At 41.9% G+C, this 22,828-nt stretch overlaps 1 protein-coding gene across 2 annotated transcripts in view; it reads left to right on the forward strand.

The window, feature by feature from the left end:
- KLHL1 (kelch like family member 1) overlaps positions 1 to 22,828 on the forward strand; it is a 476,546-nt gene that overhangs the window by 173,796 nt on the left and 279,922 nt on the right. For both annotated transcript variants that reach the window (XM_050948454.1, XM_050948465.1), the window contains one exon: positions 7,201 to 7,337. In XM_050948454.1, the coding sequence (XP_050804411.1) occupies positions 7,201 to 7,337 (137 nt within the window). The remainder of the gene's footprint in view (positions 1 to 7,200; positions 7,338 to 22,828) is intronic.

The raw sequence follows: 22,828 nt of genomic DNA on the forward strand, positions 1-22,828 counted from the left end.
CGCGATCGCGGCTTTATTTTTTTTTTTTTTGGCTGCTTGGGATGGCAAAACCCCTGGAGTTGGCCCTGATTGTGCACATGGGCATGCACACACCTAGAATGGATTGGACATGAACAACACATGTTGAAGAAAAACAGTTACGAAAGGAAGGTAACGGTTTTTTGTTTTTGTTTTCATTTTTGTGTTCATTTCATCTGCAAGATTTGAATAGATTTGTTTATTGACTGATTATTACTTTAAAAATATGTCATTGTTGTGTTTTTGCTAAGGTTTTAGTAGATGTTTCTTGAAAGTGTGCATCTAGGGCTAGATTATATATTTAGAAGTAGCCCTGAGTACAGGCTGGCACATAGCTGCACTGCCACAAGAGTAGCCTAGGCTGAAACCCAGGGTTTAAGAATGGCCTTGTCCAGATTATTATTCTGTCATGATTTCCCAGCTATGCTACCCAGTATATTGGAAGGAACAGCTGTGTCTCTTTCCACTCCTCACCCATCTCTGCCCACTCCCTAATATGGAGGGGAAGGAGAAGTACTGGAGACATAGCTTCTGCTTCCCATCCTGAATGTGCAGCAGAGAATCAGGGAAGTTAATTTGAGTGATGTGTTACTTTGCCTTACATCCCTATGTCGACTGGATCATATTCTGACTCTTATATTACTGAAGCTAAAATAAAATGTATCTGATGAAAAATATTTCCATTACTAATTCCTGAGAATAGATAAACAGTCAAATAGAGCTCTCGAGAAAGTTTTGTGATAATATGATGCAGGGTGAGCATACAAAAGGCAGACATAATAAACCAAATTTACAAAGCCTTACATGTACCATTCTAAAATTATATTGCACCTAAAACTCCAAAACAGTGCCCTATAAAGTGAAATGAGCAGGCCTGAATTTCTCTGGGGATACAAATCAGAAATGGACAAATTACTCAGTGATCAAATAATAATAGAAAGAAATAGGCAAAGATCTAAAATCAATATTAGGAAGTACTCAGATTAATGACTGTTATGCCAGTAATAGCCCACGAAGGACTCATGTTAATGCTAATAGTCATCAAAATAAAACTGTCTACAGAGATGGAGAAAGCACTCACTAGCCTACAAGCAATGAAAGAATAAAAAGCTTTCATACAAAATGTTCACCTCAAGGAAGCAAATTTAGAACAAAAGAGTAATGGCCATATGGGCCAACCCATGTCCAGCATGCATGGGCTCCCTCCTTTTTCTGGAGAGGGGAGGTGTCAGCTGCCTCCTCTGTCCCGGACTTTGTGTAGTTCTCTTCAGGGCATCAAGAATCCAAAGCTGGGGCCCCAGACAAGGGGACTGCAGACCATCCTCTCTCACAAAATCTAGCAGAAATTTAGGGTTGGATCCAAAAAGGGACTTGAGCATTGCAATGCTGAGTGTTACAAATCATATTTTATAGACAACTAGAAAATCACTGGAATAACAATGTGATCTACAACACCTCAGTTACGTGTGTAGGCTCCCTGTACAATAAATGAAAGAGACATTAGAATGTTATCCCCAAAAGACAGCATACTAGGTAGTGTGGTTAGAGCATTCATCTGAGAGGTGGCAGATCACTGTTCAAATCTCTTCTTATCAGGTGGAGGGGGGACTTGAATTAGGAGTCTTCCACATCCGAGGTGAGTACCCTAACCTCCGGGTTGACAGTAATGAAGGAGCTCCTCTTCCCTGCTTCCACTCCCCAGATTATTTAGGTGACTGACTCCAGCAGAGGGCTCAAAGCTGAGAATCTCAAACAGAGATAGGTGCTAGACTGAATTCCCTGAGAGGGGTGATGCTTAACACACACACTCCTCATTGGCATCTCCTGTTACCTATCTTAGATAGCTCCCTGCTCAGCATGCTGGCTTTTGTGAATCCCATTTTTAGGTGCCCATTTCCCTACACTGATTGTGTAGGACACCTGAGTGCCTAACGCAAGCTTTGTGCATCCCAGTGAGTTTTTAATAGGCATTGCAACACACAACTCCCTTTGTGAACCTAGCTCTCTCATCCTAACTTTTCTGCCCTGCAAACATCTTCCTGTATATATTTATATGAAAAGTGGCGCTACAGGCAAATACAAAAAGAAATATGGCAACCCATTTTAGATCTAATTAGCAAAAAGTAAATTGCCCAATTCTGCCACCCCTGCTTGTCATGGTAGCAGAACACAGCTCAAAGAGATCAAATTCATAATTTTTTTTAAGGTTGAGGGGACTGTTAGATCATCTTGTCTGACCTCCTGCATAACACACAGGCAATAGAATTTCACCCAGTTACCCCTGTATTGAGTCCAGTAGCTTGTGTTTAAGTAAAAGCATCCAATCTTGAGTTGGAGACATCATAAGATGGAGAATCCACTACTTCTTTGGTAGTTTATCCTAGTGGCTAGTCACCCTCACTGTCAAACAGATGCACCTTATTTCTTATTTGAATTTGTTGGCCTTCAACTTCCAGTCAATGCTTCTTGTTATGTCTTTCTTCACTAGGTTAAAGATAATACATTAATACTTAGTATTTTCTCCCTGTGAAGCTGTGAAGCTACTTAGACACTATGGTCAAGTCACCTTTCAGTCTTCTTTTTGATGCATTAAACAGATCGAGCTCCTGAAGGACTCCTACTCACCCATTTATACATTCAGGGGCTGCATTAACCCTTCTGGCCATCCTGGGAGCTCATGTTTTGTTCTTTGTCCGCTGTGAGCACTAACTCATTTTCACAATCATTTCTTTCCAGGACACAGTTCCCCCTACTGTAGCCTTCATTTTTGTTCTTCTGCTTCCAGTACCTGTTGAAACCATGAAGTACCAAAGACAGCAAATAATGAATGAATGGTTGAGAGAAGTAATCAAATTATTTTGATCTTGAGGGAAGACTTTTGCCAGTAATTTTTACTGAAGGTTCAGCTCTATTTTTATTCAAATCAGGTTGCCTATTTTAAAATTGACATTTTCTGCAGACCCATAACATGAAGTATTTTTATGTAATTCTATATTAGTGCATCAAGTAAAGTATCTTTTGTGTCTCACCATCAGAAAAATGGCAAAATTTTTAATATAAAATATTTCTGAATATTAAAGGACTTAAGATGCTGAATCAGACACCATTAATGTCTTTCTCTTCTCCTTTACACTGCTGTAAATGTGGAGCAATTCCACTGAAGTCAATGGAATAAATGAGTATGAGAAGAATCAGGCCCTAAATGTTCTTATGCAGTAAGGAACCCCCTAAATGTTTCCTGCTGTGTGACTGTACATTTGTATGTAGACTTGTGACATAACCCAGGGTACCATCTGGACTGCTGAATAGCTGTGTGTCCTCAGTTCTCCAACTTTGGATGCCTTTTACACTGCTTTACTCAAGAACAGCCACTCCTGGCTAGTTAACACACAGTCTCCAGCTTGTAACTTGCTTCTGGTTACACAGCATTGAGTGCTATTAGCTAGCCAGTCATGAATCACACTGCAGAAGAACACCAGAAGATTCTCTAGTCCCAAACTTTCCCCCAGAAATGTGTGTCCTGTATTTCCCAGCACACTACTGAATAGTGCAAGCTCATATAAAGTCTGTCATTTCATCACCGGAAAATGATATGACCAACATTGCTATCCCAAATGGAGTTTCCCACCCATTTAATCCAAACACATTGGTTAAGATAAAACAATAAGATAAATTTAGCTACCTGAAACAAAAGTAAGATTTTAAGTGACTACAAGTAAAGAGGCATAAAAGTGAGGATTGGTTACAAAATAAATAAAAGATGAAATGCAATTGACATCTAACTTAACAAGCTAAAATGGACCTGAAGACAATATCTTTCTCTCCAGATGCTTTGCAGTCCACTAACTGAGTTTCTTTTCAGCCAGGATCTCTCTGCCTCCCCTCCACCACCCACAAAGTTCAGTTATTTAGGAGTCATTGATGTCATAATCAGAGATGAAGGAGAAGAGTGAGGTCAAGAATTTTTCTTCCCTCTTTATAATTCAATTTCTTGTACTAGAGACATCCTTGCTCAGTCATGGTGAAAAAAGAATCTCTTGTGGGTGTGAGTCATCCAGTGATGGAATGTAAATTTCTTGTTCACACTTTCTCCCCTGCTGGATAATGTTTGTTGTCTCTGCAAAACTGTTTCGGCCTGCTTTCTAACTCTGGAGCATGTTATAGAGTAGAATCTTATAATTGTACATACAATGATGATACACACATTTTACCAGGACAGTAATGTTCAGAAGACTGAGTTGTCAAATGATACTCAAAAGATGTACTTTGTACAAAATATATCATAACCTTCTAACAGAGTGATCATAGGTGCGTAGGCTGTCACAAGACTGCTAGGAAAACTGTAAGGCATCATTGTACTATGAAAGAAGTCAGACAGAAATAAAATAGGAAAAGCTTGCCAGTACGTAACATGTTGCAATGGAAACAGGAAAGTTTTGGGGGTTATTGGGAGCAGGTTGCAATTCCAGCTCACAATTGGTGCAATTAAGAATTCAATCTACCTGGATTAAATTCCTCTCCCCCTACAAATTATTTTTCTCTCTATGAATCATCTCTGAAGCTATGTGAAGAACTGGATGTAATGATCTTCAAAGGAAGAGAGATTCATCAGTGCAGGGATTGGCAACCTTTGACCAGTGGGAGCTGCAATTGGCCGAACCTGCGGACGCGGCAAGTATAAAACCGCCTTACCCTGGCAGTCTGCGTGCCAAAGGTTGCCAATCTCTGAATTAGTATATTCCTATGGCCAGCACAGAAGTTGGGAAAATGACATCCATGAGACAACTGACCTTTCTGTTGAATAGGTCAGCATACCTCCAGGCCAAGATTTACAACTATTTGCACCCTCGAGAGGTGCAGAAAGCAGCAGATCACTATAGATTAATCCAGCCCTTTGATATCTTCTCTTTTTTTTTAAATTCCATTTGAATATTGGATGTTTGTGAAGCACAAGTATGATTTAATAAAGTGTTACCTTTCAGAAAAAAAAATTAATTAGGAGGTGTCTTTCAACTGAATTTCACTTGTTTAATAAATAATATTCAAGGGAAAAAAGTTTTAGAATGTTGTGGAATTAATTATTGGTGTTTTCCATTACTAATACAGCTATTTTCATTGTTAACATGTTACCCAGATGTTGCTGGAGACTATTTTAAAAGAAATTCTAACTAGTCACTAGCCAAAATCTTAGCTCATTTGTGTGGTTGTACTAGTATGAAGAGGCTAGTCCAAGTAGCCTCTTCATAATCCCCTTGCTTGCCCTTGGAGAGGCTTGGCAAGGGACATGAAAGCACTCCTGTCCTTCATTGATAAATTTTTCCATCCACTGCACCTCTGAATTAGGTCAGGAATTCTCCCTTTATTTGGATATGTTATAATATAACATAAATAATATATGACTATGTTATGAATGGTGAAAATTAGAGAAAGGGTATTTAATTGTTTTCAAGAATATTGTTCAACTTTATTTAATCAGTGCATTTTTACACAGTATTTTTATCCATTGGAAGCCTACATATCTGTGAATAGCATTTTAATGCAGTAGAGTTCTGTGAAATTTAGCCAATCTTTGATGTTTTTTTAATCAGCCATTACTTTAAAGTCTAATTGTCTAATTTACAGTTAGGGTATTAAATCCAAGACAATAATTAATAAATAAGAAACAATACAGCATTTGTCACATGGGAATAAGATCATGCCTTAGATGTGAGATTTAAAACAAAATGGCTTGCTAACTACTACTTGAGAGAGGCTTTATCTAACAGAATGTTTCCAAGTATTAAATAATACTATGATCATGAATCAGTTTGGAGTCTCTTGAGAGCTTAATAAAAGGTATTGTCATTTTTTTTTAGAGTGATGTATTGTGATGTATTTTTCTCTTATTGTCATTAAAGGCCTGATTGAATAAGTATGTGAATGTATCAGATCTGGATATGATGACTGGAACTGAATACACATCCTCATGCAAGGGGAGTGAGCATCTCCCAGGGCTGTTCCTGCCCACTTTAGCAGCTATGCACTTGTGCATTGACTGTTCTGAGCATATAAGATGAGGACTATTGTTGTGGTTTATTATGGTGTGTAGGACTCATTCTATGTTTAGGTTCCCCCAAACATTTTCTGATCCTATTATTTTCTATAAATATCCATTCCTGACAAAGGACAAAGTCACATTATTGTAAGATGACATTTGAATGAAAGTTTAAAGATCTGATGTTTGAGTCTTAAAGAAATAGGATATTCCTGATATATATTCTTCCCAGTATCTTAGTTTTATACAAATTATGTCCCTAGACAAACCAGCCATAGATGGTGGCAGTTAAGCAATTAATTTTCTATAGGTAATGTGTCCTAAATAAACAATTTGTTTCCACTAAATTTTGATGTCTTTGCTCATGTTTAATAGAACCTTACACCAGTGGTTCTCAAACTTGGGCTGCTGCTTGTTCAGGGAAATCCCCTGCCGGGCCGGGACTGTTTGTTTACCTGCCGCATCTACAGGAAGCGGCAAGGGCTGAGGGATGTGCTGGCTGCCCTTTCTGCACCCCCCATTGGCCTGGAGTGGCGAACCACGTCCAGTGGGAGCTGCAATCTGCTGAACCTGTGGATTCAGTGGGTAAACAAACCAGTCAGCCTTGCCAGGGGCTTTCCCTGAACAAGCAGCAGCTCAAGTTTGAGAACCACTGCCTTACACTGTAAGTTATCCCACTGATATGTAAATTGCTATGGGTGGAGTTCAGATACTGTTTGCTGTGAGTAAAGGTACCACAGTCTGGCCTTTTGGAAGGTATTAAGAGCACCTCTGATCCATGGTACCAATTTTTCTGATAATCTGGCTTTGACCTCAAGTGGTGGTTATCTTAACAAAAGTGACATTATTTCTGATACTGACATGATAGGGCCTCAGCAACTAAGACTATAAACCAATTTGTCTATTCTGCTTTTGTACTTCTGTGCTTATGCACTGCTTGAGTTACATTGTGATGCAAAAACAAATTATAATGAGAAGTGTTAGCCCACTTGTCATTTTATATCTCTCCATCTACAGATATTAATAAAATACAGATACTACTTAACATTTTTAATAAATAAAAATCTGTGAGTGTTCTTAATGTAATCATTTTAGAGAACTAATGGAAATGCAGTAATTTTACTGACACCTATGTCACTTTTTTGTAGGCTTGTTCTCAGTTCTGTCTCTGACTACTTTGCTGCCATGTTTACAAGTGATGTTTGTGAGGCCAAGCAAGAGGAGATCAAAATGGAAGGAATAGACCCTAATGCGCTGTGGGATCTTGTTCAGTTTGCATACACAGGTACTATAATGTATTCATTATGTTTCCCAGAAAGGAGGATATTGCTATTTGTTTCCTATGAATTAACTGGAGGTATATCTTATGTATTTTTCTTAATAAGTATTAATTTAAAAGCCTTCATTTAATACATGTTTGGAATATTAAATGTCATTTTATTTTTTTATCCATCATCATTCTGCACCTTAGACTGTGAACTCAAATTTCCAAAACCTATATAGCAGGAGTTGGCAACCTCTGGCACGCACCGGGCTGGGCCAGTTTATTTACCTTCTGCGTCGGCAGGTTTGGCCAATGGCAGCTCCCGCTGGCCACGGTTTGCCGTCCCAGGCCAGTAGAGGTGGTGGGAAGTGGCACAGGCGAGGGATGTGCTGGCCGTGGCTTCCCATCAGCCCCGTTGGCCTGGACGGTGAACCGCCGCCAGTGGGAGCCGTGATCGGCCAAACCTGCCAATACGGCAGGTAAACAAACTGGCCTGGCCCGCCAGGGTGCTTACCCTGGTGAACCACATGCCAGAGGTTGCCGACCCCTGCTATATAGGATCTGGCTTGGTGGGAACTTGGAGTGTCCAGGAAAAGGCATTTTTTAGATAGTCGATAAATAACATTCTGCTTAATGTGCCAGTTGTGATCTAACATGGTATTATCTATCTCTGTTGAGAAAAGCACCATGTATTGGATAATCCTAAAACACAGGTTCTTTAATGGCCTTATGTGGTCAGGACCTATGGCACTTTTTGGAAGTACAGGAGTGTTCTAATGTCCTGGTCAAATTCCATTTACTTTATACTTTTTTAAAAAATCCTGTTTTAGTTTGAATTGGATACAGTCTTGTTCACTTCCTGCTCTAGCCTTTCAATCTGTTATGTAGTGTTTCTCTATGTTACTGAACAACTGTGCTTTTCTGAACAGCTGCTGTATTTTATTACTGAGTGAAGTCAAATTGTATATATGTATCTCACACACAAACACAACATTAAAAGAATGCTAAGGTTGCAAAGTCAAGCACTCAACAGACAGGAAATACCAGAATTAAGGTAGTCTGTGCAACTTTAATTTGCTCCCTTATGAGTATGCATACAGCCGTTAATTATGGGATCACATACTGTTTTTTTCCCACATTGTACCAGCCCCATTCAGTCCACAACATGGACGGTGGTGACTGAATGAGCCGCTATTCAATGGTTTGGGTTTTTTCCTCACTGTTCAATGTGTAGCCCAGGCACTACTTACTACACTCTGTTACAAATCTTTTCAGACTATACATTATTAATTTCATCATGGGCTTTTATTTCCCCCATTTTCATCATTGTAATATTTGAGTGCTTCACAAATATTAATGAATTATTTTCAAAGTACTCATGTAAATTCAAGGGATTATATTATCCCCAATTTACACAAGAGGAGGTGAGACACAGAAAGATTATGGTCAAAAGTGTCCACTACTTTTGGGTATGCAGTATGAGACACGTACGCCTGATTTTTCAGCATACTTAGCATTATATAGCACTTTTATGTGATGGTTCTCATGGTACCCAGGACTTTGAGTCACCTTGTTACCCCCTGTCATAAACAGATAGCTAAGGGTTAATGTCTCTTTCACCTGAAGCACCTGACCAGAGGACCAATCAGGAAACCGGATTTTTTCAACTTTGGGTGGAGGGAATTGAGTGTCTTTGTCTTTGTTGTCTGCCTGCCTGCCTGCTTTCTCTGAGCTTTGGAGAAATAGCTCTACTTTCTTATTTTCTGTTTCTAAGTGTAAGGACAAAGAGATCAGATAGTAAGTTCTATGGTTTCTTTTCTTTGGTATTTGCATGAATATAAGTGCTGGAGTGCTTTGATTTGTATTCTTTTGGAATAAGGCTGTTTATTCAATATTCTTTTAAGCAATTGACCCTGTGTTGTATTATCTCAATACAGAGAGAACATTTGTACTTATTTTTCTTTCTTTTTATATAAAGCTTTCTTTTAAGACCTGTTGGAGTTTTTCTTTACTTCAGGGAAATTGAGTCTGTACTCACCAGGGAATTGGTGGGAGGAAGAAATCAAGGGGAGATTTGTGTGTTGGATTGCTAGCCTGACCTTGCATTCCCTCTGGGGGAATAGGAAAGTACTTTTTGTTTCCAGGATTGGGAACAGAGAGGGAGATTCACTCTGTTTGGGTTCACAGAGCTTGTGTCTGTGTATCTCTCCAGGAGCACCTGGAGGGGGGAAGGGAAAAAGGATTATTTCCCTTTGTTGTGAGACTCAAGGGATTTGGGTCTTGGGGTCCCCAGGGAAGGTTTTTCAGGGGGACCAGAGTGCCCCAAAACACTCTAATTTTTTGGGTGGTGGCAGCAGGTACCAGGTCCAAGCTGGTAACTAAGCTTGGAGGTTTTCATGCTAACCCCCATATTTTGGACGCTAAGGTCCAAATCTGGGACTAAGGTTATTACATGAGTGGCAGCTGGTGGGAGATAGACAGAACCCAGAAGCCAGTAGAAATATTATATTTTTCTTTTCTCTGCTAAGGGCTTTTTAGCAGAGAGAAGCAGTTGGTTTTAAAAGGGAACCAGAGAGAATTTTTTTTCTGCTCTCTCTCGCAGTTTGTGGCTTGCATGTTAAGGGTCTTTTGTCATGCAATAGCCCTCCCATTAGGAGGCAAGTACCGGCACTTATATGCATGCAAATAAAGTGGTTTTTCTGGTTTCCCTTCATTGAACATTAGCTAGAGAGAGAAAGGGAAAAAAGCACTGTTGCTAGGCAGACTTCAGGAGGCAACAGAGAACCTGCAGTTCAGAAGATAAACACCGGAGGGCACCCCAACACAAGAAAACAGGAACCATGACTTCTAAGGCAAAAATTGACGCCGAAGAACAAATCAAAGAAGCTGAACACAGGCGACAACTGGAAATAAAACAAAAAGAGATGGAGATGAAAGAAAGAGAAGAACAAATCAAACAGGCAGCACACAAAAGAAAACTAGAGGAAGAAGAGTTCGCCCACCGAAGGAAACAAGAAGAAGAAGAGTTGGCCCACCGCCGAGAAATGGAAAAGCATCAAAAAGAGAATGAAGAGAAGGAAAAACAGAGAAAACATGAACTGGAGTTGGCAAAAGCTGGGCTGCCTGTGCCAGCCAACCCTAACAACCCGGCGCCAAATATTGCTCCACAGCACAGGAAATTTCCCACCTACAAGGCAGGTGATGACACCGAGGCCTTCTTGGAAAATTTTGAAAGAGCCTGTCTTGGGTACAGCATTCCCGAAGACCAGTACATGGTAGAATTGAGGTCACAGCTCAGTGGACCTTTAGCAGAGGTGGCAGCTGAAATGCCTAAGCACCAAATGAATGACTATAAACTTTTTCTAACCAAGGCCAGATACAGGATGGGGATAACCCCAGATCATGCCCGTCGGCGCTTCAGAACCCAAAAGTGGAAACCAGAGGTGTCATTTCCCAAACACGCCTACTACATTGCAAAAAACTATGAGGCCTGGCTAACAGGAAACAACATTCAAACCTTGGAAGAACTGAACCTCCTCATACAAATGGAGCAGTTCTTGGATGGTGTTCCTGAAGACATCACGCGGTACATACAAGATGGAAACCCCAAGAATATCGCTGAGGCGGGGGAGATTGGAGCCAAATGGATGGAACTGGCAGAAAGCAAGAAAGCTACTGTCAAGGGGAACGATTACCCCAGGGGGCACACAGACCATAAACCCTACAACCGAGGACAGCCAAAGACCCCACATACCACCCAAGTAAAGCCACAGATATCCTACCCTTCAACCTCACCAGTCTCCAGTAACTCACCTCGGCCCAGTGACCCATCAGATGGAAGATGCTTTAAGTGTAATGAACTGGGACATATCAAGGCCAAGTGTCCCAAGAACACCATGCAAGTGCAATTCATTACACCACCATCACACCAAAGATCCCCAGGCCCGGATGCCTCTCAAATACCCTTGGAGCGAAGGGAAAATTTGAGAGTGGGCGGAAAGAAGGTTACTGCGTGGAGAGACACGGGGGCACAAGTGTCAGCTATCCACCAATCCTTCGTTGACCCCAAATTCATCAACCCAAAGGCCAAAGTTACAATTTACCCCTTCATGTCACAAGCTGTAGACTTGCCTACAGCTCAACTGCCTGTCCAGTACAAAGGCTGGTCAGGAATGTGGACTTTTGCAGTCTATGACAATTATCCTATCCCCATGCTACTGGGGGAAGACTTGGCCCACCAGGTGAGGCGGGCCAAGAGAGTGGGAATGGTTACACGTAGCCAAACCAGGCAAGCTTCCAGACCCATTCCTGTTCCTGAACCGTCCACAGAGGCCCCGTCTGTGTTACCAGAGACCCAGACAGAGGTAGAGGACCCGGATTCCATGCCTACCACTGAAACAGCCACAGCATCTCCAGTCCCAGGCCCGGAACTGGAACAGCAACCAGCACCAGCAAGTGCAACTACATCTTCAAACTCAACGCCAGAGGGCGCCAGCGAGCCAAAACTGGCAGAAGCAACAGACAGCCATACCCAAAAGGCTCAGCCAGAGCCTGAAATACCCTCAGGTGCACCAGCGGAGAGCGGTTCACCAGCAACGGAAACAACCCCATCACCTACATCGCTTCCAGAGGGACCAAGCCCAAGTCCACAGTCTGAGGAAGAACTGGTGACCCCAGCCTCAAGGGAACAGTTCCAGACTGAGCAGGAAGCAGATGACAGCCTTCAGAAAGCTTGGGCGGCGGCACGGAGCACCCCACCGCCTCTCAGCTCTTCTAATCGATCCCGGTTTGTTATAGACCAAGGACTTTTATACAAGGAAATTCTTTCTGGTGGACACCGGGAAGAATGGCAGCCGCAAAAACAGTTGGTGGTTCCAACTAAGTACCGGGAGAAGCTCTTAAGCTTAGCCCATGATCATCCCAGTGGCCATGCTGGGGTGAACAGAACCAAGGACCGGTTGGGGAAGTCCTTCCACTGGGAGGGGATGGGCAAGGACGTTGCCAAGTATGTCCGGTCTTGTGAGGTATGCCAAAGAGTGGGTAAGCCTCAAGACCAGGTCAAGGCCCCTCTCCAGCCACTCCCCATAATTGAGGTCCCATTTCAGCGAGTAGCTGTGGATATTCTGGGCCCTTTCCCAAAAAAGACGCCCAGAGGAAAGCAGTACGTACTGACTTTAGTGGACTTTGCTACCCGATGGCCAGAAGCAGTCGCTCTAGGCAACACCAGGGCTAACACTGTGTGCCTGGCCCTAACAGACATCTTTGCCAGGGTAGGTTGGCCCTCTGACATCCTTACAGATTCAGGGTCTAATTTCCTGGCAGGGACCATGGAAAAACTGTGGGAAACTCATGGGGTGAATCACTTGGTTGCCACCCCGTACCACCATCAAACCAATGGCCTGGTGGAAAGGTTCAATGGAACTTTGGGGGCCATGATACGAAAATTCATCAACGAATTCTCCAATAATTGGGACCTAGTGTTGCAGCAGTTGCTGTTTGCCTACAGGGCTGTACCACATCCCAGTTTAGGGTTTTCACCATTTGAACTTGTGTATGGTCACGAGGTTAAGGGGCCATTACAGTTGGTGAAGCAGCAATGGGAGGGGTTTACGCCTTCTCCAGGAACTAACATTCTGGACTTTGTAAGCAACCTACAAAGCACCCTCCGACACTCTTTAGCCCTTGCTAGAGAGAATCTAAAGGATGCTCAGGAAGAGCAAAAGGCCTGGTATGACAGACATGCCAGAGATCGGTCCTTCAAGGTAGGAGACCAGGTTATGGTCTTGAAGGCGCAACAGGCCCATAAGATGGAAGCATCATGGGAAGGGCCATTCACGGTCCAAGAGCGCCTGGGAGCTGTAAACTACCTCATAGCATTTCCCAATTCCTCACTAAAGCCTAAAATGTACCATGTTAATTCTCTCAAGCCTTTCTATTCCAGAGACTTACAGGTTTGTCAGTTTACAGTCCAGGGAGATGATGCTGAGTGGCCTGACGGTGTCTACTACGACGGGAAAAAAGACGGTGGCGTGGAAGAGGTGAACCTCTCAACCACCCTGGAACGTCTGCAGCGGCAACAAATCAAGGAGCTGTGCACTAGCTTCGCCCCATTGTTCTCAGCCACCCCAGGACGGACTGAACGGGCATACCACTCCATTGATACAGGTAATGCTCACCCAATCAGAACCCCACCCTACCGAGTGTCTCCTCATGCCCAAGCTGCTATAGAACGGGAGACCCAGAACATGCTACAGATGGGTATAATCCGCTCATCTACCAGTGCATGGGCATCTCCAGTGGTTCTGGTACCCAAACCAGATGGGGAAATACGCTTTTGCGTGGACTACCGTAAGCTAAATGCTGTAACTCGTCCGGACAACTATCCAATGCCACGTACCGATGAGCTATTGGAAAAGTTGGGACGTGCCCAGTTCATCTCTACAATAGACTTAACCAAGGGGTACTGGCAAGTACCGCTAGATGAACCTGCCAAGGAGAGGTCAGCATTCGTCACCCATGCGGGGGTGTATGAATTCAATGTCCTTCCTTTCGGCCTTCGAAATGCACCCGCCACCTTCCAGAGGCTGGTATATGGTCTACTAGCTGGACTGGGAGAATTTGCAGTTGCCTACCTCGATGATGTGGCCATTTTTTCAGACTCCTGGCCCGAACACCTACTACACCTGGAAAAGGTCTTTGAGCGCATCAGGCAGGCAGGACTAACTGTTAAGGCCAAAAAGTGTCAAATAGGCCAAAACAGAGTGACTTACCTGGGGCACCAGGTGGGTCGAGGAACCATAAACCCCCTACAGGCCAAGGTGGATGCTATCCAAAAGTGGCCTGTCCCACGGTCCAAGAAGCAGGTCCAATCCTTCTTAGGCTTGGCCGGATACTACAGGCAATTTGTACCCCACTACAGCCAAATCGCTGCCCCATTGACCGACCTGACCAAAAAGACCCAGCCAAATGCCGTTAAGTGGACTGATGAGTGTCAAAAGGCCTTTACCCAACTTAAGGCAACGCTCATGTCTGACCCTGTGCTCAGGGCCCCGGACTTTGACAAGCCATTCCTAGTAACCACAGATGCATCTGAGCGTGGTATAGGAGCGGTGCTCATGCAGGAAGCAACAGATCACAACTTCCATCCTGTCGTGTTTCTCAGCAAGAAACTGTCTGAGAGGGAAAGTCACTGGTCAGTCAGTGAAAAGGAATGCTATGCCATTGTGTACGCCCTGGAAAAGCTACGCCCATATGTTTGGGGACGGCGGTTCCAACTACAAACTGACCATGCTGCACTAAAGTGGCTTCATACTGCCAAGGGGAACAACAAGAAACTTCTTCGTTGGAGTTTAGCTCTCCAAGATTTTGATTTTGAAATTCAACACATCACAGGAGCTTCTAATAAAGTTGCTGATGCACTCTCCCGTGAGAGTTTCCCAGAATTCAGTAGTTAAAAAGTGTTCTTAAAATGTAGAAGTCTGTTAGTTATATACTTAGGAGTATATGTAAAGGTGTATGTGTTGTATTAATCTGTTTATTTTCAAGTTCTAGAAGGAAATCGCCGCCAGTGAGCTTCCCCACTGTCTGCAATTTGGGGGGCGTGTCATAAACAGATAGCTAAGGGTTAATGTCTCTTTCACCTGAAGCACCTGACCAGAGGACCAATCAGGAAACCGGATTTTTTCAACTTTGGGTGGAGGGAATTGAGTGTCTTTGTCTTTGTTGTCTGCCTGCCTGCCTGCTTTCTCTGAGCTTTGGAGAAATAGCTCTACTTTCTTATTTTCTGTTTCTAAGTGTAAGGACAAAGAGATCAGATAGTAAGTTCTATGGTTTCTTTTCTTTGGTATTTGCATGAATATAAGTGCTGGAGTGCTTTGATTTGTATTCTTTTGGAATAAGGCTGTTTATTCAATATTCTTTTAAGCAATTGACCCTGTGTTGTATTATCTCAATACAGAGAGAACATTTGTACTTATTTTTCTTTCTTTTTATATAAAGCTTTCTTTTAAGACCTGTTGGAGTTTTTCTTTACTTCAGGGAAATTGAGTCTGTACTCACCAGGGAATTGGTGGGAGGAAGAAATCAAGGGGAGATTTGTGTGTTGGATTGCTAGCCTGACCTTGCATTCCCTCTGGGGGAATAGGAAAGTACTTTTTGTTTCCAGGATTGGGAACAGAGAGGGAGATTCACTCTGTTTGGGTTCACAGAGCTTGTGTCTGTGTATCTCTCCAGGAGCACCTGGAGGGGGGAAGGGAAAAAGGATTATTTCCCTTTGTTGTGAGACTCAAGGGATTTGGGTCTTGGGGTCCCCAGGGAAGGTTTTTCAGGGGGACCAGAGTGCCCCAAAACACTCTAATTTTTTGGGTGGTGGCAGCAGGTACCAGGTCCAAGCTGGTAACTAAGCTTGGAGGTTTTCATGCTAACCCCCATATTTTGGACGCTAAGGTCCAAATCTGGGACTAAGGTTATTACACCCCCCTGCCACAAGCATGAGAGAGACTTGCTTGTGCTTAACTGGCTGTCAGCTACTTGACACCTCCACTTCAGCCTGGTAGCCTCGCTCCCAAACAATCTTCTCTGAGCTATGTCAGCCTTTACTTTGTCTTGAAGGTTAAAAATTGATGTACCCTACTTTTTAAGCCTCTTTGAAGAGTACCCCTGTAGTTCAGCCCCTTCTCTACTGAATAGGCGACAGAAATACCACATTAGCTGTACACACCAGCTTGAATGACTCAACTCAGGATCAGCCCCCTGTGCAATATCACCACACTGAGATATATTTATAGGGAAAACAATCGCAAGTTTATTACCAAAGATCAAGATTTAAGAGATTATGAGCAAGGATGATGAAAACAGAAGGGTTGCATATAAAACAAAATCATAACATGATCCCTAGAGACTAAATTTAACAGGCCAACCTCCAGCCTAAATAAGTTTCTCACCCTAAATGTCTTCTGCAATGTTTCAGCCAGGGCTAGTGGTGATCCTATTTTCATGAATGTAATCACACTTCCCAGTTACTTCCTAGCTGCAGGATAAAGTTGTCTTCCTGGCCCTTCTCTTATATTCCAAAAGTTAATTGCAACCTAGTGTGTGCAAACTGAAAATCTTCAGCAGCTTATAACTTAGCAAAATTGTGCATTTTGTCTCACAAACAACAGAAGGCATATTCAGACAAAAAAGGCAACCCTGCACCACATTTCTAGTCCTCACACCAAAGGCTGGGGCTGCTAGACAGCTGGTCAATAAAACTTTTGTAATAACATTTTTTTGAGATGGGTAAAACATTTTTTCCTCTTATATTTTTACCTGAAACCACTCAAACATTTTAGCTGAAGCTTTTTAGAAAAATTCAGCCTGAGGAAAATACATGAGGTTTTTAATGCCAGGCTTGACAAAGCCCTAGCTGGGATGATTTAGTTGGTGTTGGTCCTGCTTTGAGTAGGGTGTTGGACTAGATGACCTCCTGAGGTCTCTTCCAACCCTAATCTTATATGAGTCTATGATATGGAAAATTGCAGCTGAACAGTGAAAGTTTGTCAAAGAAGTGGGACGTGTCAGGCAAACATAAATATAGCAGATACTACTATCTCTGACTATAAAACTCTTGTATTAGAGATCAGCTAAGAGTGGAAAGGCAGATCCAAACCCTCTCAAACTTTAGCTAAGTTTAGCTCTGGATCTGAACTTTGAGGCTTAGGCACACCTCCATACACAGGGTCCAATCTTTGGTTCTAAACCCACTCAAACTTTGTGGAAATTTGTATATAAATCAGGATTCTAACTGTACATCTTAGGTCCATTTCAGAAAATTAGATATTATATGTTAGATGCTGGCAAATGGTCATTCATTGTCTGAGTCAGTTTAACTTCAAAGTTCCCATGAACTTGATTCTTTAAACTGATATGTTAAGGGCTATTGAGTACAGGAGCTGGGGCAAAGTCTGAAGTGTGAGCTTTCTAGAAGAGACTGCAAAAAGGCCATCAATATTTTATCAGATTTCCACCATGCTGGTGTCCTTACATCTACATTCATAAACATAAAGAAATTTCTTCTGTGGGATGCCCATGTTAGGTTTCCAGTTTGTAGAGAGGCAGTAATTAAGTTTACTAACTCTATTTGTCAAAAATAGACAATGGAATTTCCATAATTATATCTGTATATGTGGTACCAAAAATTACATTAATTTCAGATTTAATTGCTGTTGTCTGAGACCAAATCTTTACTTTGAGGGTTACAGTAAATCAAGGATGATTATGGGCTGATAGCAGTTTTTGAAGAAACTTATCAGAACAGAAAAAAGTGAGCTCACCGTCTGTGCTGACAGTATAGCATTGCCACCAGTTTTAAACAGGTGTAAGCAATTATATGCCCTTGTTATATTACTGTAATCCGTTTGCCAGTTTTACAGTGATTTAGAGTCTAATGAAATTATTTGATCTTTATCTCTTTATTGCACACTAAAAATTGTAAGCAGTGTTAATAGGTGCCTGAAAATCTGTATTTATAAATAAAAGATCAGTGATTGAGATAAATGCATCCCCTTATTAATCACTGGCTGCTCTTTTCAATTAAAGTAATAAAACAAAATAATGTTATAACACTTGAAAACTGAACCTCCCCAAAAGTGAGTGAATGTGTGTTTATCACAGACACCGAGATTGATAGCCACATCTATCCAAAAGGGGGACTGCTATCAGTTACTGCATCCTGTGCTTGATAAAGAGATGCTTTCATCTTAAACATCAAGCCCTTTTTGGTATCTCGACAGATTTTCAGCTTCCTAGTAACACTGTTTTTGATAATAACAACTCATTCATGGGAACTGCACTCTCTACGACTCTGACAAGGGCATGGTCTTTTGGGCAGTTAAATCACTTGGGGCTGCTGAGTGCTCAGCACTTTTGAAAATCAGGACACTTATTTCTAAAAAATAAGAATTTTTCTCATACCTTACACAAAATGTCCAGTTACTTCAAACCAACAATTCTCTATCATCTTCTTTTGAGGGTACAAAAAATTCTTTCACAAAAGTCATTGCTGGGGGGTACTCAAATGAACTGTTCCTTCTCTCAGTTCATACATATCAGTCTCGCTTTCTACAGCATTGGACAGCCAGCAACAATATAAGCAGAATAATACCTTATTTACTTCCTGCAGTGTCAAAAAAACCTCATGAACTCATTCTAAATCTTGACTCAGTAGATACAGTCAAATGGCTTCTTTAGGAGATTTATTTTCAACTTTAGAATTTTTCAGTATTGGTCCCCAATTTTGTACATGGGTTAGTCTCTTTGATCAAAATCTACCTGTTACAATATTGATAAATGTACAATCAGAGCTCTTTAAGCTTGTGAGGAGAACAAAGCAAAGCTGTGCTTTATCATCTTTAATATGTGAATTAATCATTGAACTTTTGCATTGTTTTTTGATTATCCTCATCTATCTAGCTATCTGAGTCTAGATCCACAAAAGGGCTTAGGCACCTAAAGTGGCAATTAGATACTGACATCCAACATTTAGGCACTACCGAGATGCCGCAAATCCCAGCTCAATTCCCACCTAACCCTGTAGGCACTTAAAGTCTGATGTGGAGAAGAAATTTGGATTTGGTCTCCCACCTCTCAGGTGAGTGCCCTAACCATGGGACTATAGACTCATTCTCACTATTTCCATTCAGGTTTATTTATTTAATTATTGATACATGTTGGAATAGCTTCAACAGGAGACACTGAGAGCACCCTTATCAAAATAGCCCATGGTCAAGTGGTTATGACACTTCTCCTTAGAGGTGGGATATTCCATTTCAAAGCCCTACTCCAACATCCTTGGTGAGTCTCTTAACTACTGGGCTAAAAGATATGGGGTGGAAGAGATTACAGTACCATTTCTTGCAAAAAAACAAAATGACTTAGGCATCTAACTCCAGGAGAGGGTTCACAGCTCAGAAGCCCAAGGAGAGATAGGCACCTAATTCCATAACAGGGGTGGGACTTAGTCCACTTCACTGTCCTCAGCATTTCCTATTGACTCCTTGCTTAGCATTCTGTCTTTTGTGGATCCCATTCTTAGGCATCTGTCTCTCCCCATGTATTGTACAGAGAGTGAGTCTAGCCTGTAAGAGACTGCTTCACCTTGTGCCACACTGCCAGAACTGGGATCAGCAGAGACATGCAAGAGGGAACACCTTTGGTGTAAATCAGAAGGGGCTAGTGACAGAGTGTTCTCTGTGAATGTCCCCCAGGATGAAAGTTCTTTATCTTTCTTGGTGTAATGGTCCCTCCCTCTCGAGTGTGTAGGGAGGTCACTCCATTTCTTCATGGCTGACTCCAACAGTCGGGTTTCTGCCCCTCTGACTGGGACAGTACCACAAACAGTCTATAGCCACAGCCTTTAGCCTGGAGCAGACAGTAAAAAAAACAGTCTGTGGGTTCTGGTCCTCTAGGCGGGTCAAAGCAACAGTCTGTGGCCACAGCTTTAGGCTTTGGGTCAATCACCGGTCCCAGGTGTGAGGATGGGTTGTGATGGGGTAGGGAGACCCAGCCTAGGGCCCTAACAGTGTCAGGTAGTCCTACCACTGGGTCAGCTGGGAAACAACCAAAACATGCGGCCTCTTTTCCTGGCAGCACAACTGGATCAATGTCTGGTTCCCATGGGCTACATTCTAATGCACTCCACCAGTGTTGCTCTGCTGGCAGCGAGATGTCTCTCGTTGCTCCATAATTGGCCAATGTCAACTCTAGCAAATCCTCCCTGCCCTCAGCCTCCTCCATTGGCAGGGCACTGCATGGCTCAGCAATTGGTCTGGGATCCCACAGAGGATCCAGACATCCCCCTCCTTCCCTGGCCCAGGAAAAACTGAGCTAAAGGTCCTTCCCTTTATACTTTCTGTTCGCTCCTGTGTTTCTGGTATGGGAGGAAGGGCATGTTTAGCTCTGCCCAGCAGAAGGCATGTAATGGTCCCTCCCTCTCAGGTCCAGTGGGAGGCAACTCTGCCTTACTATACCCGGTGTAAAATAGCCTGAATCTGTTGACCTTCAGGGATGCTTCAAGGTTTGTTTGTTTGTTTGATTTATTGAGCCATTTGAAAATGGAGGGGAAATATAAGAGTGGGGAATTGTTTGAAGAATGGGAGTGGGAAACAATAACAGAAAATGTGGAAATGGAGGAGGTGCTTAATGATTTCATTGTTTCAGTTTTCACAGAGAAGGTTGGTAATGATGACATCTAACAGAGTGACTGCCAGTGAAAATGAGGTAGGATCAGAGGCTAAAATAGGGAAAGAACAAGTTAAAAATTACTTAGACAAGTTAGATGTCCTCAAGTCACCAGGGCCTGATGAAATGCATTCTATAATACTCAAGGAGCTGACTGGGGAGATATCTGAGCCATTAGTGAATATTTTTGAAAAAGTCATGGGAGATGGGAGAGATTTCAGAAGACTGGAAAAGGGAAAATATAATTCCAATCTATAAAAAGGGAAATAAGAACAACCCAGGGAATTACAGACCAGTCAGCTTAACTTCTGTACTCAGAAAGATAATGGAGCAAATAATTAAGCAATCAGTTTGCAAACATCTAGAAGATAATAAGGTGATAAGTAACAGTCAGCATGGATTTGTCAAGAGTAAGTCATGTCAAATCAACCTGATAGTTTTCTTTGAGAGGGTAAGAAGCCTTGTGTATGGGGGGAAGCGGTATATGTGATATATCTTGACTTTAGTAAAACTTTTGAGACTGTCTCATAGGGAAATGCAACCTAGATGGACTTACTATAAGATCGGTGCATAACCAGTTGGAAAATTGTTCCCAGAGAGTAGTTATCAGTGGTTCACAGTCATTCTGGAAGGGCATAACGAGTGGCATCCCACAGGGATCAGTTCTGGGTTCTGTTCTCGTCAATATCTTCATCAATGATTTAGATAATGACATAGAGAGCATGCTTATAAAGTTTGCGAACCATTGCAAGATGAGAGGGGTTGCAAGTGTTTTGGAGAATAGGATTATAATTCAAACTGGAGAAATGGTCTGCAGTAAATAGGATGAAATTCAATAAAGACAAATAAAAAGTACTCCACTTAGGAAGGAACAATCAGTTGCACACATAGAAAATGGGAAATGACTGGCTAGAAAGGAGTACTACAGAAAGAGATCTGGGTGTCATAGTGGACCACAAGCTAAATATGGGTCAACCGTGTAACACTATTGCAAAAAAAAAAAAGCAAACATCATTCTGGAATGTGTTAGCTGGATTATTGTAAGCAAGTTACGAGAAGTAATTCTTCTGTTCTACTCCACACTGATTAGGCCTTAATTGGAATTTTGTGTCCAGTTCTGGGTATCACATTTCAGGAAAGGTGGACAAATTGGAGAAAGTCCAGAGAAAACCAACAAAAATGATTAAAGGTCTAGAAAACATGAGTTATACAGGAAGATTGAAAAAACTGAGTTTGTTTAGTCTGGAAAAGAGAAGATTGGGAGAGGACATGATAACAGTTTTCAAGTACATAAAAGATTGTTACAAGGAGGAGGGAGAAAAAATGTTCTTCTTAACCTCTGAGGATAGGACAAGAAGCACTGTGCTTAAATTGCATCAAGGAAGGTTTAGGTTGGACATTAGGAAAATCTTCCTAACTGTTAGGGTGTTTAAGCACTGGAATAAATTGCCTAAGGAGGTTATGGAATCTCCAACATTGGATATTTTTAAGAGAAGGTTAGATAAACACCTGTCAGGGATGGTCAAGGTAGTACTTAGTCTTCCCATGAGTGAGGGGGACTGGACTTGATGACCTTTGAGGTCCTTTCCGGTCCTATGATTCTATGATTGGAGCCTGGTTTGCAGGAGATAGATTATACTGAATTGCATTACTGAGCTTTTAATGTATAATTTGTCATGTTATACCGATGGTTTCTAAAGCATATTAATAGGTACCCTTTTTAGTATTTTTAAAAATTTTAATAAAGAAAACTTGCAAGAGTCAAGTTGGAATCCAGGAACATAAAATTTCATTCTTTGACTTGTTAAATATATTTAACCCCTAACCAAAATGCTGTACCTCAGATTCAGGATCTACTTTGTATTTTCTGGAAGCTATCCCATCTTCCTTAACTTAAATGAAGCTGTGGCAACTTCATTGTAGTATTTGCAAATCAGATCCTACCAAAAGATTTTAAGCTACATTAGGCACCTACCAAATTTAAATACCTAGAGATAAAAATACCAAAATTACTTGAAAGACACATCAGAAAAAGTGTCAGGTTCTCCTATTTTCATTATGGATCCATGTTCATTTAACTAAAATGAACATATTATCACTTCTCTTTTACACACCCTCCAAGTAATCCGCATTTTTACTTTGTGCACTGTGTGATGTTCAGTAAGTCACTTGACCTCTTTGGGCTTAATCCTTCCAGGTACTCTGCATGCTCAGCTGTCTTTGACTCATAGGAGGCACATAGCATCTCACAGCATCAAGTTCTTTGTTTCTCCCCCCATTTTCTAAAATAGGGA

This window comes from Gopherus flavomarginatus, chromosome 1, assembly GCF_025201925.1.
Source record: "Gopherus flavomarginatus isolate rGopFla2 chromosome 1, rGopFla2.mat.asm, whole genome shotgun sequence".
Taxonomy (NCBI): domain Eukaryota; kingdom Metazoa; phylum Chordata; order Testudines; family Testudinidae; genus Gopherus; species Gopherus flavomarginatus.